The 14976-nt window shown below is 53.1% G+C and overlaps 3 protein-coding genes across 3 annotated transcripts in view; 1 reads left to right on the top strand and 2 right to left on the bottom strand.

Moving 5' to 3' along the window:
* CPNE5 (copine V) overlaps nucleotides 1-2115 on the top strand; it is a 105023-nt gene extending 102908 nt beyond the window's left edge. The window contains exon 21 of the mRNA XM_010848669.1: nucleotides 443-2115. Within this exon, the coding sequence (XP_010846971.1) occupies nucleotides 443-661 (219 nt within the window). The 3' untranslated portion in view covers nucleotides 662-2115. The remainder of the gene's footprint in view (nucleotides 1-442) is intronic.
* A 3155-nt stretch (nucleotides 2116-5270) lies between these two features.
* On the bottom strand, nucleotides 5271-6299 carry LOC104995024 (galanin receptor type 3-like). Its single transcript, XM_010848737.1, has one exon. The coding sequence runs from the start codon at nucleotides 6297-6299 to the stop codon at nucleotides 5271-5273; it is 1029 nt and encodes a 342-aa protein (XP_010847039.1).
* Nucleotides 6300-11874: 5575 nt separating this feature from the next.
* RAB44 (RAB44, member RAS oncogene family) overlaps nucleotides 11875-14976 on the bottom strand; it is a 38679-nt gene continuing 35577 nt past the window's right edge. The window contains exons 13-14 of the mRNA XM_010848736.1: nucleotides 14159-14235; nucleotides 11875-12509 (exon numbers count right to left, since the gene is read on the bottom strand). Of these exons, the coding sequence (XP_010847038.1) occupies nucleotides 12419-12509; nucleotides 14159-14235 (168 nt within the window). The 3' untranslated portion in view covers nucleotides 11875-12418. The remainder of the gene's footprint in view (nucleotides 12510-14158; nucleotides 14236-14976) is intronic.

Here is a 14976-nt window from a genome sequence, read left to right as displayed (position 1 = left end):
GGAGGAAGCCATAGGAGTGGAACTGTAGGTGTTGGGCCAGAAAGGGAACCCAAAGAGACAGAAGGGACTCTGCTGCAGAGGTGGGAGGAGACCTGCAGGGTCCATTTCCCAGAAACCAGGGATTCCCTTCAGCATTTCCTGAGTGTCTGCTAAGTTCTGCTAAGTGCCTCTGCTTGGTGCAGATACTTAATCAGAGATTAAGGAATCTTGTTCAGTTGTGTGTCCTGGCATGAACAGTGTTCAATAAGTTATTTTTTGAGTGAATGAAAGAACAATGACTATGATGCCACCCTTTAGAGAATCACTATGCTGAGGAAGGCTTGGGTCAAGCCAGGCAGAGGCTGGGCAGGAGTGGGACAGGAGCCCAGGCCTGGAGATTTGGGGGTGGGGCCTGGTGTCCAGAGGGAGACCCGGCCTCACCCTGCCTCCCCCTGCTGGACAGTTCGTGCCCTTCAGGGACTACGTGGACCGCACGGGCAACCACGTGCTGAGCATGGCGCGCCTGGCCCGTGACGTGCTGGCCGAGATCCCCGACCAGCTGGTGTCCTACATGAAGGCACAGGGCATCCGCCCACGCTCCCCGCCCATGGCCACTGCTCGCTCTCCCCCACAGTCTCCGGCCCGCACACCCCCAGCTTCCCCGCTGCACACGCACATCTGAGCATGTGGTCTGCTCAGATGGCTGGGGCTTAGGCCAGTAGAAAGGTAGGCGGGGCGCCCAGACCCTGCTGCGGTCCACCCTGCCCAGCCTATGGAACACGTGTGCCTGGGAGGCTGGCGGGGCGGGGCTTCTGGAGACTCCTCCCACACTGCCCCACACCCTGAAGTCTGGAGGTACAGGTGATGGAGTTGGGGATCTGGGCCCCTCCTTCTCTTCTTTCACCGACGCCTGGTTCTGGACCAGCCAGGAAGATGTTAATCAGGACCATTGGGGTCCCCCTCAGCCCACCCGGGCAATCTTCGTCTGCTCCTTTATCACCCTGAGCCTGGGCTGAGCCTCCCACCACCAGGTCCCCTGCTCCTGTGGTATCTACTCCTATACCAGCCCCCTGACCCCCACCTCAGTATCTATCCTGTCCCTGTTGCCAATGAACCCCATGAGGCTGCTGGGCTTTGAGGAATGCCCAAACACGTGACCCCCTCGCTGGGACCCTTGCATGCAGTGGGAGTACTACAGACCCATGAAGGGGACGCGGTGGTAATGGATGGAGGCCGCGTGGTGGGCGAGGAATGGAAGCTTATCAGGCACAGAGTCCTTTCTGGTGCCTCTCCAGCCCAGTATGATGCTGGTTCTAGACAGAAATCCACAGGCCTCTCCTGGTCTGGGGCCCATAGAGACCTTCGCAGTTGGCTCCTGGCCTCAGACAGCCCCTTCTTTCCCCAGAGGCTGCCCAGGGTCCTTGGGGTGCAATCCTTTACCACCCACCTGGAAGCTTGGGCAAAAAGCAGCCCTGCTCCAGCACTCTGACACTGCCCCTCTATCCCATGGGGATGGGGGATCCCTGGGTTCAACCCTGCCTCCAGCCCCTGCTGGCTGCAGGAACCCAGGCAAGGCCTTTCTACCTTCTGGATCTCAGTTTCCACATCTGTAAGGCAAGAGGGTTGACCAGATGGCCCTGGGTTTACCTTCAGCTCTGATAGTCTGAGAGTCCACAGTCATCCTGTGTCCAGCTTCCCCCATCCCACTCCTCACTAGTGCTGCCCTTTAAGGCCGTCTTGGCTCTAGGGTCACCCTGTTCCATCCCATCACCCCATATCCACCCTAGTCCCTCAGCCTTGGGCTCCTGGCCTCTGAGCCAGAGCCCTTGCCCCTGTTGTGGGAAAGGTGAGAAAGATGATCTCATGCCTGGGCCCCCACCCCAGCTGCCCAGCCTTTACCCACCTGGGGAACAGGTCATGCATGCCAGTCCCTCCTGCTGCATGGGGCTCCTCTGCCCACTGAATCTCCCATGCCTGGTGGAGACCAGGCCACACCACGTCTGTTGCAGACACTGCTTCCCTCCCCATCATGCATGACGGTGGCGTTTCTATGCTGTCTGGTCCTGTGCCCGTCTCTGAGACAGTCTCTGTGTGGAATTTGCCTTAAACTGAAGTAAATTGGATTCTTTTACTAAAGTTCTTTGTTTTCCTTTGTCCTTTGAAAAATAGCACAGATGTTGCTGTGTGAGCGTCCAGGTGCTCCTCGCTCTCTTTTTTCCCCTCTTTTATTCAACAAAAATGTGCTGAACAGCTATGTGCCGGGGTCCATGCTAGGCACTGCGGATGCAGCAGTGAACGAATCATGGGGGCCCCGTCTCCGTGTCGAGCTTACAGCAGACACACAACAGGACAGGGGAAACACAGTAAGCACATAAATGAATAGGTAAATAACGATTTCCAGTGGTGGTAAGTGTCACAAAGGAGAATAAGAGGATAGAGAGGGACAAGGTGACATTTTAAATGAGGTGGTCGGGGAGGGGGCCTCTCCGAGGAGATGACAGTTAGATGAACCCTGAGCAAAGGAGAGAGAGGGGCATACTGGTCTCTGAGGCAAGAGGGCTTCAAGGAGCAGGAGCAGCACATAGAAGGCCCTGGGGTGTGTTTGAAGGACAGCAGGAAGCCAGTGGGTTGAACCTGCATTAAGGAGGGAAGAGGGGGCGTTTCCTTGGTGCTCCAGTGGTTAAGACTCCACACTTCCATTGCAGGGGGCACAGGTTCAATCTCTGGTCAGGGAACTAAGATCCTGCATGCCACAGGGGGCAGCCAAAAGCAGCAAGGAGGGGACAGTGCAGGAGATGGGCTTGGGGGTGGAGAATCTGGAATGTGCAGGGCCTTGTGGGTCACAGTAAGGTCTTCAGTGTTACTCTGAGGCAATCAGGGAGCCACTAAGGAGGTGAGAGAGGTGAGCAACAGGATCAGATTATTCTGTGAGTGATTTCATTGCATTTGCTCACTCATCTCTCAGCAAGTGTTGAGTGAGCATTAGTGCCAGGCCCTGCTCAGGTTTGGAGACCCTGCTCACACACAGTCGCACCCTTCACAGGCCTCTAACCCCTGCTCTGGAGAAATAAGCAATAAATACTACCACCCTAGGGTATCAAGACGGAACCAGGGGGAGGGGCCAGGATCTGTGGGTACCAAAGGGGGACTCTTGGGGCAGCCTAGACCACTGGTCCCCAACCTTTTGGGCACCAGGGACCGGTTTCTTGGAGGACAGTTTTTCCACGGGGTTGTGGAGGTGGTTTCAGGATAATTCAAGCACATTACATTCATTATGCCACCGCTGATCTGACAGGAAGCCGAGCTCAAGGGGTAATGTGAGCGATAGGGAGTGGCTGTAAATACAGATGAAGCTTTGTTTGCTCACCCACTGCTAACCTCCAGCTCTGTAGGCCTGTTCCTAACAGGCCACAGATTAGTATCAGTCAGTGGCCCAGGGGTTAGGGACCCCCAGCCTAGACAACACACAGATCATGTGTCCAGGATGAGTTGCCGCACCTGTGTGACAGGGCCGTCTCTCCTCCCTTGCAGGACTGTCATAGGGCCAGAATAACATGCAGATGTGCACATATGAAGCATGTGACATGCACAGGACCTGCTGCGCTCAGTGTGCAATAAACACCACCTTCCTCCTCATCACTGTTCACATATAAAGCCTCCTGTGGCCACACATGGCCTCCTGTGGCCATGAGGGCCCAGGATCACAGGGAAAAGGGATCTCTCCCTTCTCTGGGAGAGTTTGCTCTTGGATTAGCCCTCCAGGCAGCCATTCCCAACCTGCACATCACAAGACACTGGTACTAATTACACCAAAGTTTGGGACGTGCTTTCTTCTGACGATTTTATAGTAAATTAGAGCTGATTCACCACTATCCTTATAATTAGATGCCCCTCTGACTTGCATTCCAATCCGCTTTGAGTGGGAACCGGGTTGGGTCACAGCTCGAGAAGAAGGAAGTTCCCATAACCAGTGGCCTGATTTCCCTCACCTTGGGCACCCATGGGAAAGGGTTGGGAGGAGAAGACCGCCGCCTGGCAGGGGAATTGAGGCTCAGAGCCGCTGCCCCAGGGCGCCGAGAGTGTCTTCACTGTGCTATAGACAGTAGCTTCTCTCCTGAGTTCTTTCCCAACAATGTGTTCCACGGAACACTGGTTCCCTGGCAGGGGTTTTGGGAAGGTGCTGGCTCCAAGCCCCTCTCAGAGAGTCCCAGGGGCTGTCAGGGTGTTTGAGGCTCTGATTAGTCTTATGGCAAAGAGACTATATTTCTTAAGCTTTTTGACCCTGGTGTGTGTGCGTGCGTGTGTGTGTGCATGTTTGTGTGTGTGTGTGTGTGTATCTAGCTGTGACACCGTCACCAAGCAGAACATGCTGTCTTGGGAATTTCAGTAGAGACACATCTCCCTGGTTCCCAGGCCAACACAAAAGCCTGAGGCTTTCCCCCAGGAGGCCTGAAGGAGGGCATGGAGTTGGGACTTCTCAGAGGGGATGGAGTAGCAGAGGTGAAGCCATTTGGTTCTGGAGAGAAGGAAGAGGCCTCAAAAGGCGTCCCTGCCCCGGCCACATCAGGAAGAGAAACCACAGAGAAGAAGGTGTTCAGGAATTCACAGACTCATGGCTCCACTTTGACTTTACTTCATGGGGTTCCTATAGTGTGCTGAGAAGTGTGTGTGTGGCAGAGCTGGGGGAGGGCAAGCAGAGAAGGGAGAGGAGATTGAAGGGCCCCCCCTCCCCAGACTACGAGCCCCTATTCAGTCTGCCCATTCAATCTCCAGGCCTTCAGGATTGAGGACCCCAGGTTATCAGCCCTCAGATCATTCTGCTACTCACTTCTCAGCCTTTAGAAGTCCCTTTCCCACTCTCATTTCAAATGCCCCTGAATTAACAAAAATGAGATTATACTAATAATAGTAATGACCAATACTCATTTACTAAGCACCAGGCATTCTTTTAAGCACTGTATATTCGGGAAGTTTATCTTCGTAACAACCTGTGTAAAGGGTACTATCAGGATTCTACTTTCCAGACAAGAAAACTGAGGCATAGAGAGGTTAAGGGACTTTTCAGGTTATACAACTAAAAAGCCCTGGAGCCCATAGGTATCCATCTGAGCCCCAAGGTAAAATGCGTGCCTTGATCTAGTTGCTATTTAACTGCTGCATCACCTTTGCTGGGCTGCCTCCCGTCTCTGGATCTTCGTCTCCCCACTGGTAAAATGGAGGGGATGGGATCTAATGTCATTAGGGGTCTTCCCATCTCTATTGAATTTCAGCCTTCCCATCAGCCTAACCTCTCAGACCCCCACCAGGCCCCAGGGGCTTCCCGAGGCCCCATCACGTCCAGGCTGGACACTCTCCATCACCACACCAGCTCCGCCCGCAGCCCTGGGATGCCTGGCTGCCAGTGGCCTGCAAAAGAGGTCCCCGAGCCTGGCCCGGAAGGGGCGAGAGAGGTAGAAGCAGAGGAGGGGGCTGACAGCGCAATTGGAGTAGGCCAGGAGAGTGCAGAGGCTGGAGGCCACGTAAGCCACCGGCGTGGCAGGCAGGTCACCCACAGCCGCCACGTAGCCCAGCACGGAGCAGGGCCCCCACATCAGCATGAAGACCACCAGCACTATGAGGATGAGCCCGGTGTTCTCCCGATGCTCCCGGGCGCTCTCCCCCACAGGGCCCCGGGGCTGCGTCCACAGGAGCCAGCCCATGTGACCAAAAGAGCAGCCCAGCCCCAGCACGCAAGGCAGGAAGGCCAGGGCTCCCAGGAGCGTGAAGTAGCAGGAGGTCTGAGCAGGGTTCAGAAGCAAGAGGCAGGCCCAGGCCCCCTCCTCCACGACTGCTCGCTGGAACAGCCAGTTGGGCAGCGAGGCCGTGAGGCCCAGGGCCCACATGGCCCCGCAGAGCAGCCGGCGGGCACCCGGGCCGGACGGGAGGGCCAGGTCGGGCCGGGCCACAGCCACGTGGTTCAGGAGCGCCGTGGCCACCATGCTGTAGAAGGTGCAGAACATGGTGGCGCTGTTGGCGGGCTGGCGGGTGGGGCAGAGGGGGGGGCCCAGCCCCCAGTCCTGCCGCAGGAAGCTCAGCAGGAGCACCGGCACCACACAGGCCAGGAAGAGCAGGTCGGACAGCGTGATGTTCACCATGAGGCTGTTGGTCAAGGAGAGGAGCGGGCAGGGGGCGCCCGGGCCCCGGCCCACCACCAGCAGCATCAGCCCATTGGCCAGCAACCCCAACAGCAGGATGAGGCCACAGACCCCCGCAAAGACGAGTCGGAGCGGTTGCTCGGCTGTGGCCGTGAGCCTGGCGCTGGATGTGGCGTTGGCCTGCATTCTGCTGCTCCAGGCCCACGAGGACAGCGCAGAAGCCAGCCTGTGGGCCGCCTTCCTCTTTCCCTGCTGAGCTCCCTCCTTTCGCAGACCCCTGCACACGGTGGGTGCCCCAGGCCTGCCCCAGCCCCTCCAGACCTCTCAGCAACTGGTGGGATGGGCTCTGTCAGTGCCCCGTCAGTGCCCTGGGTTCAAATCCTGACTCTGCTACTTGGGAGTGCCACGGTCTGGTGTGCAGCTCGTGTGGCTTGTGCTGCTCAGCCTCATCTATAAGGAATCGAGGAAATAAAGGAAGTAAAACAGGTGTCAACAGTAAATGTCCCTCAAGGACGAGATGGAGGTGATTTTCATTTTCTTCATAACTGCTGTATTTCTAAAATTTTGCAGGGAGTACAAATTGAATCTGATAAATATTTATATATTAGTATATATGTTTATTATAGTATATATATAGTATATATATCTATATTTATATATTATATATATGATATTACTATAATATTATATATATAATATATTATTATACTATATATAATATTGTAATATTGTATATTACTATATATTATATATTACTATATATTATATATTATAATATATAGTAATACTATATATATTACTAGTATGTATATGACACTAGTACATATATATAGTATACACACTACATATATGTACTATACTAAGTATATATATATAGCAAGTATTATATATACTAAGTATCTATACTAAGTATTGGAGAAGGCAATGGCACCCCACTCCAATACTCTCGCCTGGAAAATCCCCTGGACGGAGGAGCCTGGTAGGCTGCAGTCCATGGGGTCGCGAAGAGTCGGACACAACTGAGCGACTTCACTTTCACTTCTCACTTTCATGCATTGGAGAAGGAAATGGCAACCCACTCCAGTGCCTGGAGAATCCCAAGGACGGGGGAGCCTGGTGGGCTGCTGTCTATGGGGTCGCACAGAGTCGGACACGAGTGAAGCGACTTAGCAGCAGCAGACTTAGTACATATAGATATACTTAGTGTACTACATACATGTAGAAGTATGCTACATGTATGTAGTGTGTATACTATACATATATACTAGTGTCATATACATACAAGTATACTGTACTTAGTATACTTATTAGTATATGTATGTAATGTAGTATACGTATTTAGTATAGCATATATATTATTATATATTTAGCATAGTATATATATTTATTTAGTATATAAATATATATATGCACTATACATGTTTTCAAACAAAACCTCACGCTGCCTGTGAAATGAGCAAGTTTTAATTTGAAGTTCAAGTGGAAAAATGAATATGCAAGGGCTTTGAGAAAGTAATAAAGCCCCAACAAGTGGTTCCCAAGCATGTTTGCACATTGGGATCAGCTGAGGAGTTTAAAAACAAAATAACACTAATCCTGGGACTTCCTGGGCAGTCAGTGGTTAAGACTCTGCGCTTCCACTTCAGGGGGCACGGGTTCAAATCTCTGGTCAGGGAATTTAAGATACCTCATGTCACTTGGTGCAGCCAAAAAAATATTAATTCATGGGTCACACTCCAAAGACCCGATCTGACTGGTTTGGGCTTTGGCAGTTTTGAAAGACCAGCTTGGGAACCACTGCCTTCAGTGGCCATGCTGAGCTGCCTACTGGCAGGGTAGGGGAACTGCTGCACTGCACCCAGCCCATCACCTCTGCTGAGGATGTGGGGAATCCCAGCGTGAGAGCGCACAGGCTGAGAGACGGGGTCAAGTCATCCCAGAGCTGGCTCAGGGGCTGATGCCTTCGTCTTGCATGTCTCAGACAGGCCAGGACCCCAGAGCTTTAGTGAAAGGCAGCTTACCCCTTAATTCAGAAACTAAATAAATATTTCCTGAGCATTTACCCAGAACCAGGTACTAGGCAAACAAGCAGCAAAAGAGACAGTTCAGTGGGATCCTGATTCTGGTTTCCATCCCCTTGTCTCCTGCACAGGGAGTGGGGGTTGGAAAGCCCCTCTACAGCTGGCTCAGAGCCAGGGGTCCCCTGAGTCCCTCCTGCAGAGGCTTTCCCTGTTCTCAGGGTGCCATGGCAGCCACTTGCCTGAGAAGAGACAGTAGGTGGGGAGGTCGCTGTAGATTCTGCTGCCGACACCCCAGGTCTCAGACTCTGGTTCCAGGGACTGCAGGGGAAGGAGAAACTGAGCGACCCCCTAACACCCTAACAGCCCGGATGAATGCCACTGAGGGACCCCCTAACACCCTAACAGCCCGGATGAATGCCACTGAGGGACCCCCTAACACCCTAACAGCCCGGATGAATGCCACTCTCCAGTTCTTTGTCATCGCTTTTTTGTGTCTTCCGTCCGGCCCAGACTTGCCTGCTAATGATGTGAAATATGATTGGAGAGGAGGGGAGGGAAAGGGCGAAGGGATGGGGAAAAGAAAAGGCTCAAAGGACCTTGCTGCTGCCCTATCTGTAGTCTATGCTAAGTCGCTTCAGTCGTGTCCGACTCTAACTCTGCCAGTAGACGGCAGCCCACCAGGCTCCCCCATCCCTGGGATTCTCCAGGCAAGAACACTGGAGTGGGTTGCCATGTCCTTCTCCAATGCATGAAAGTGAAAAGTGAAAGTGAAGTTGCTCAGTCGTGTCCGACTCTTCGCGACCCCATGGACTGCAGCCCACCAGGCTCCTCCGTCCATGGGATTTTCCAGGCAAGAGTACTGGAGTGGGTTGCCATTGCCTTCTCCGATCTGTAGTCTACAGAAAGGTCTATAACTTCAGGGTTAAGCTTATAGTCACTAGAGCCTGAGTTTAAAGCCTCCCTCAACCACTTGCTTAGATACGTGTGTGAGCGAGCTTGTCGCTTCATTTGTGTCCAACTCTCTGCGACCCTATGGACTGTAGCCTGCCAGGCTCCTCTGTCCATGGGGATTCTCCAGGCAAGGGTACTAGAGTGGGTTGCCATGCCCTCCTCCAGGGCATCTTCCCGACCTAGAGATCGGACCTTCGTCTCCTGCATTGCAGACGGATTCTTTTTTTATCACTGAGCCACTGGGGAATCCATCTACAATCTACTCGATCTTCTCTGCGTAACTTTCCTTATCTGTAAAATGGGGATTAATAACAGGCCCCATCTCGTGAGGCTGATGTGAGGATTAAATGAGGTAATACGAGTTACATGCTCAGAACAGTGCCTAGCGTAGCAAGTGCTTGGTAAATGATGGCTAGTGTTCTGATCCTGCCCATTATCAGTTCCAAAAAATCTCTTTTCTGCCACCCCTGCCCAGACTCCATTTTATCCCCCTGCCCTCCCCTTCTCACTCCAAACCCCGAGACCCATCAACGTAGTCCCACCCTCTGTTTCTTCATCAGCTTCAAGCTAAGTTGTGACCAGAGCCCCCTTGACGGACATGCCCTGAGAACTCACCCCTTGCCTGGAAGTTCACTCTGAGGTCTATCCTGAGTTCCTCCTGCTGCCTCCTCACCTGCCTTTGACGGACATGCCCTGAGAACTCACCCCTTGCCTGGAAGTTCACTCTGAGGTCTATCCTGAGTTCCTCCTGCTGCCTCCTCACCTGCCTTTGACGGACATGCCCTGAGAACTCACCCCTTGCCTGGAAGTTCACTCTGAGGTCTATCCTGAGTTCCTCCTGCTGCCTCCTCACCTGCCTTTGACGGACATGCCCTGAGAACTCACCCCTTGCCTGGAAGTTCACTCTGAGGTCTGTCCTGAGTTCCTCCTGCTGCCTCCTCACCTGCCTGTGCTGCTCGGAAGTTCCTTGGCTCTGCTTGGTGACGTGGAGCCCTTTGACACCAGGGCAGACTGGTGACGCCTCCACAGCTGTGCTCTGCCCTGAAGCTGGATCCAGCCTGCGAAAGCTAAGAGAAGGTTCTGGGCAGGGGTGCCGTTCCTTCTAGCACCCCACCTCCAAGGAGCTAGCTGCCCGGGGCGGGAACAGAGCTGAGATGGGAGGGGCAGGCAGAGGGGCCACTGCTGTACCAGATTCCCCAAAGGACAGAGGCGCTATCCGCTCTACCACTCCCCCAGGAATCACACCCTGCCGACCTGCCTCATTAACTCGCTGGCCCGTAGGACAGAGATGCTGGTGCCTGCCAGATCCCCAGACTCCAGAGAGAGGGCCATGAGCCACAGCAGGACTTGCCCCCCACTCTCAGCCAGGGCCCGGCATCACTTACGCCGGCCTGCCTCTTCCTGTCTCTGGCTATCTCTGGCTGTCTTTCTCTGAGCACACTAGGGCCTAAAACCTGCTCAGAACAGGAGGAGGGCTGTGGGCTCCCAGGACCCAGGGAGGGGGAAAACACAGGGGCTGAGAAAGAATCAGTGAGCCAGACTGCTAAGAGAAACAGCTGATCACAGGGATTGTTCTGCACTGACTAGAGATGGGACCCACTAAAGGAATCTAATGTAACCTCTGCTGCCTTCTGATACGGGAATCTTCTCCACTTCACCTCTTTGCCAAGTGTTCCCTGGCTTCTGCTTGTTTGCCTCTAGTGACAGACAGCTCAGTCCTTTAGAACTGAGCAGAGGGATAAGGACCAAGAACAGAGGCTTTTTTTTATATATATAATTAATTTTTACTGGAGTACAGTTGCTTGACAGTGTTGTGTTAGTTTCTACTTCACAGCACAATGAATCAGCCACACGTAATCCTACGTCCCCTCCCTTCTGGACTTCCTTCCTATTCAGGTCACTGCCGTGCATTAGGTAGAGTTCCTAGTCAATAGTGTATATGGGTGTCAGTACCAATCTCTCAGTTCCTCCCACCACCACCCTTCCCCCTTGGTATCCATACATTTGTTCACTACATCGCTGTCTCTATTTCTGCTGTCTCTTTCCGCTGTCTCTTGCCCTCCTGTTTCTCCTTCAGTCTCTCTCTCTGTACCTCTGTCTCTGGAACTGAATTTGCTTGTCTGTCTACGAAACTGAGGTTTCCTCTGATTCAGAGGAGGAAGTCACCAATATCTGAATGATTACAAAGAACCAGATTCAGCAACCTGCCCACTCTGGGCCACAGTACCTGGTAAGCATTTCTGTGGTTAACGGTAAGATGTGACAGTCAACATTTACAGCAAACACTGATGACAGGACATAGCACAACACCCGAGGCCATCTAAGGCTTTCAAAGCAAGCTCCCCAAGGGCACTGAAATCCCCGGCCCCGGGTTATAACGTACAGCCACCTTTCAGGAGGCGAATGTTGTGTAATTCTGGGAACTCTCACAAAAACTCCAAAGAGGAGCCTGTGAATAATCTGAATCCAGTTTCCTGCTGCTCCCAGGCTCCCCCAGCCACACCCCAGCTGCACTTTGAGTGTATCCAGAAATTGACAAGTGTATCCTTAAGGCCGAGGTTGGCATCAGAGGCACCATGGCGTGGAGCAGGGGGTGAGGTCCCCAAATGTGAGCCCTTAGAGGCAGATCTTGGGAAAAGAGAGTGGGGTTGGGGCTCAGGGAGATAAGGGGAATGGAACATACCAGGGGCCATCAGCTCTTGCCCAGGAATCAGATTCTGCTTGAAAGAAACCCTCTGTTTGCAAACCGACACATTGAGAATGACAAGGTTCACCAGCTTTGCCAGGCATGGAAGAGTGGGACTGCTTTAATAAACAGAGTACTTTGCAATTAACAGGCCATTTCAATTAGGAATCAGCACCGAAGCAAGCTCTTTAAAAGTTTCCCTCCCGCCCTTCAAGATTTATTCTTATTCCTGACTACAGAAGGAATACCCAGTCATCGTAGAAGATCTGTAAATACAAATACATGTAAAAAGGAAAACACCACCACACCTTTATCCTATAATTTTATCACTTAGAGATGTTTTGCCAATACTGTGGTGTATTTTCCTTAAGCCCTTTTTCTGGACTTTTCCTTTCTTTAAAGAGTTTTAACTGGCCCCCCCATCCCCACCCCACCAACCTTATTACTCAGAAAAGTCCCTCTCTGGGAGTGTAAAGGCCAGCGTTAGTGCAGCCTCTGCCCTGGGGTCTGAGTCCTGACCCAAGGAGGGTTTTCCAGAACTTCTGAGCCAGTTGTCTCTGTCACTGCTGTGTCCAGGCGGGTGGGACAGGAGCCAAGGCACAGGAAAGCCAGGGAGGTGGCCAGCCCACCCCAGACAGGCCAGCACCTCAGAAGCAGCAGCCAGCTCTCTTTGGAGGCTTCTCGGGGGCCACCTCCACCAGCGAGCCCTTCAGGCGCTCTTCTTGCATCTTGAGGGACCTGCGTGAAGATGCCCGGGCATCAGTCCTCTTTCTCACCTGCCAGAGACAGCAGGGAGGGACCCAAGGGTGCAGCTGGGGGCTGGACCCCCTGAACTTCCGCTCTGCCCCTGCCCTGTGTTCCACATGGCATGAAACACCTTTCTGTCTCTTTCCTAGCATTCTCTGCAGCCTACTGCGTGCCAGGGGCAAGGGACTCTGATTATGACCGTGAAGCCAGCAGGTCTTGCCTTGCGTAGTGTGGGAGACCGAGACGGGAAGGGGCCACCAGGACCCAGGAATGGGGCGGCACACAGAGGGACTTCACACCAGATCCTGGAGGGATTTAGGGTGCAAGGAAGCAGTGCTGGAGCCGAGACGGAGCACTGGACAAGGGTCCGCTTGCAGCAAAGAGGGAAGGGTGAGTTCTAGGCAGAGGGCAAAGGCTTAGTGTCAAGAGAGAGCTGGGGCATCGGTGAAGTAAAGCCTCTTCGTTCATTCATTTATTCACAGTGTATTTCCTGTGTGCCTGGCACTGTCCTAAATCACAGAGCCTAAGGACTGAACAGCCAGAAAGAAGCCTTGGAGGCAGTGAGGATTCAGGGCTCTGCCAGCCAGGAAGCCACAAGTAGGGCTTTTATTCTAAAGCAAAAGGAAGTCATCAAGCAGTTTCCTGTCCCAGGGATCAGACGGGATCAGGTTTGCAGTTCAGCAAGCTCACTCTGAAAGTTGCTTTGTCAGAGAAGGGGCCTAGATATCGTGTCATCTAAGACCCCTCCCACCTCACTCATTTCATTCATTAATTGAACACCGACTTGCGCCAGGCTCCAGAGGGAGGAAGTGTTAGTCACTCAGCCATGTCCGACTCTTTGCGACCCCGTGGGCTACAGTCCACCACATTCTTCTGCCCATGAAATTCTCCAGGCAAGAATACTGGAGTGGGTTGCCATTTCCTTCTCCAGGGGATCTTTCTGACCCAGGGACTGAACGGGGAGGAGATGAACCAAAAAGACCTGGCCCTGCTAGAGCTCCAGCCTGGTGGGGAAGGCAGTCAGCATCAGGAAAATGGACAAACTCTGAAACGACAGTTTGCCAAGAAAGGCTTTGTGGGACTTCCCTGGCAGTCCAGTGGTTAGGACTCTGAGCTCTCACTCTGAAGGCCCAGGTTTGATCCCTGGTCGGGGAACTAAGATCCCTCAAGTTGCTCTTTGCAGCCGGAAAAAAAAAAAAAAAGAAGAAGAAGAAGGGCTTTGAGGGACACAGAGAACAAGGTTCAGAATAGTGGTGGGAGCAGGTGTGGTCAGGGAGGGTTCCTCTGAGTGGCTTAAGCTCATGACTGAGGAGGTCGGGTAGGGGGCAGGGAGATGGCACTGGAGCCTATCCGGGCCTTTGGGAGGCATCTGAATTTTATTCTAAATGCAGTGGAAGTCACTGGAAGCTTGGGAGGGCACAGAGGCTCAGAGAGGGGATGGAGACTTCCCAGAGGTGGGGCCTCTGACAGGACTGGTGGAACTGGAGTCGGGAGACTCCTCGAAGGGCTCTCACTCCCTCCCCAGGCTTCTGAGCCCTGTGCTTTCTCAGGTGCTTCCTCAGATGGGCCTCCCCTCCCGCATGAGTCAGCTAAAGGCTGTCCGGGAGGTTCTGGGCGGGGAGGGGTAGGGCGGCACTCACCGGGCCAGGTGCACCATGGGCTCCAGGATGTTATGACCCAGCGCAGCGCTGCACTCTCCAAAGGAGACCCCCAGCTCCTGCAGCCAGATAGATGGGGGTACAGGTGCCGTGGAGGAAACCCCCGAGAGTCCAGGTGGCAGCCCCCACCACCGAAGGCCCGACCATCAGACAGAGTCCCATCCAGTACATCCCCAAGCCAACCCCAAGGGGCGAGGCAGCCTGTGTCTCTTTCCCCGTCTCCATGGTCCCCAGCCTTGCCCCTCTGCCCACTGTCTCTCCATTTTGGCTGGCCAAGGTGTCAAAGACGCCACCCAGAAACACCCCACAGCCTTCAGAGTAATGATGGGAAGCCCGTATTCCAATTAGGAGAAATGTCCTTGGGGACATTTTTAAGTTGTTGTCTGTGTCCGCTCAGTCTTGTCTGACTCTTTGTGACCCCATGGACTGCAGCCCATCAGGCTCCTCTGTCCATGGAATTTTCCAGGCAAGAATACTGGAACGGGATGCCATTTCCTACTCCAGGGGATCTTCCTGACCCAGAGATGGAAACTGTGTCTCTTGCGCCTCCTGCATTGCACATGGATTTTTTACCACTGTGCCACCTGAGAAGCTCTTTAAAGTCATTCGTTGTTTGTGTATATATATATATATATATATATTTTTTATGTTTTCGATTTCAGAAGTATTGAATTGGGGGAAACATTGGGAAATATAGCATAAAAACGTGTAAGTACAGGGCTTCCCTGGCGGCTCAGTGATAACGAATCTGCCTGCCAACGCAGGAGACACAGGTTCCATCCCAGATTCAGGAAGATCCC

This window comes from Bison bison, unplaced genomic scaffold (assembly GCF_000754665.1).
Source record: "Bison bison bison isolate TAMUID 2011002044 unplaced genomic scaffold, Bison_UMD1.0 scf7180017864270, whole genome shotgun sequence".
NCBI classification, from domain to species: domain Eukaryota; kingdom Metazoa; phylum Chordata; class Mammalia; order Artiodactyla; family Bovidae; genus Bison; species Bison bison.
The sequence above is the reverse complement of the archived record's forward strand: the minus strand, read 5'-3'. Positions and strand labels throughout refer to the sequence as shown.

Excerpts from the sequence above, each read along its gene's own strand:
- LOC104995024 (XM_010848737.1), bottom strand. The coding sequence starts at position 6,299 with ATGCAGGCCAACGCCACATCCAGCGCCAGGCTCACGGCCACAGCCGAG.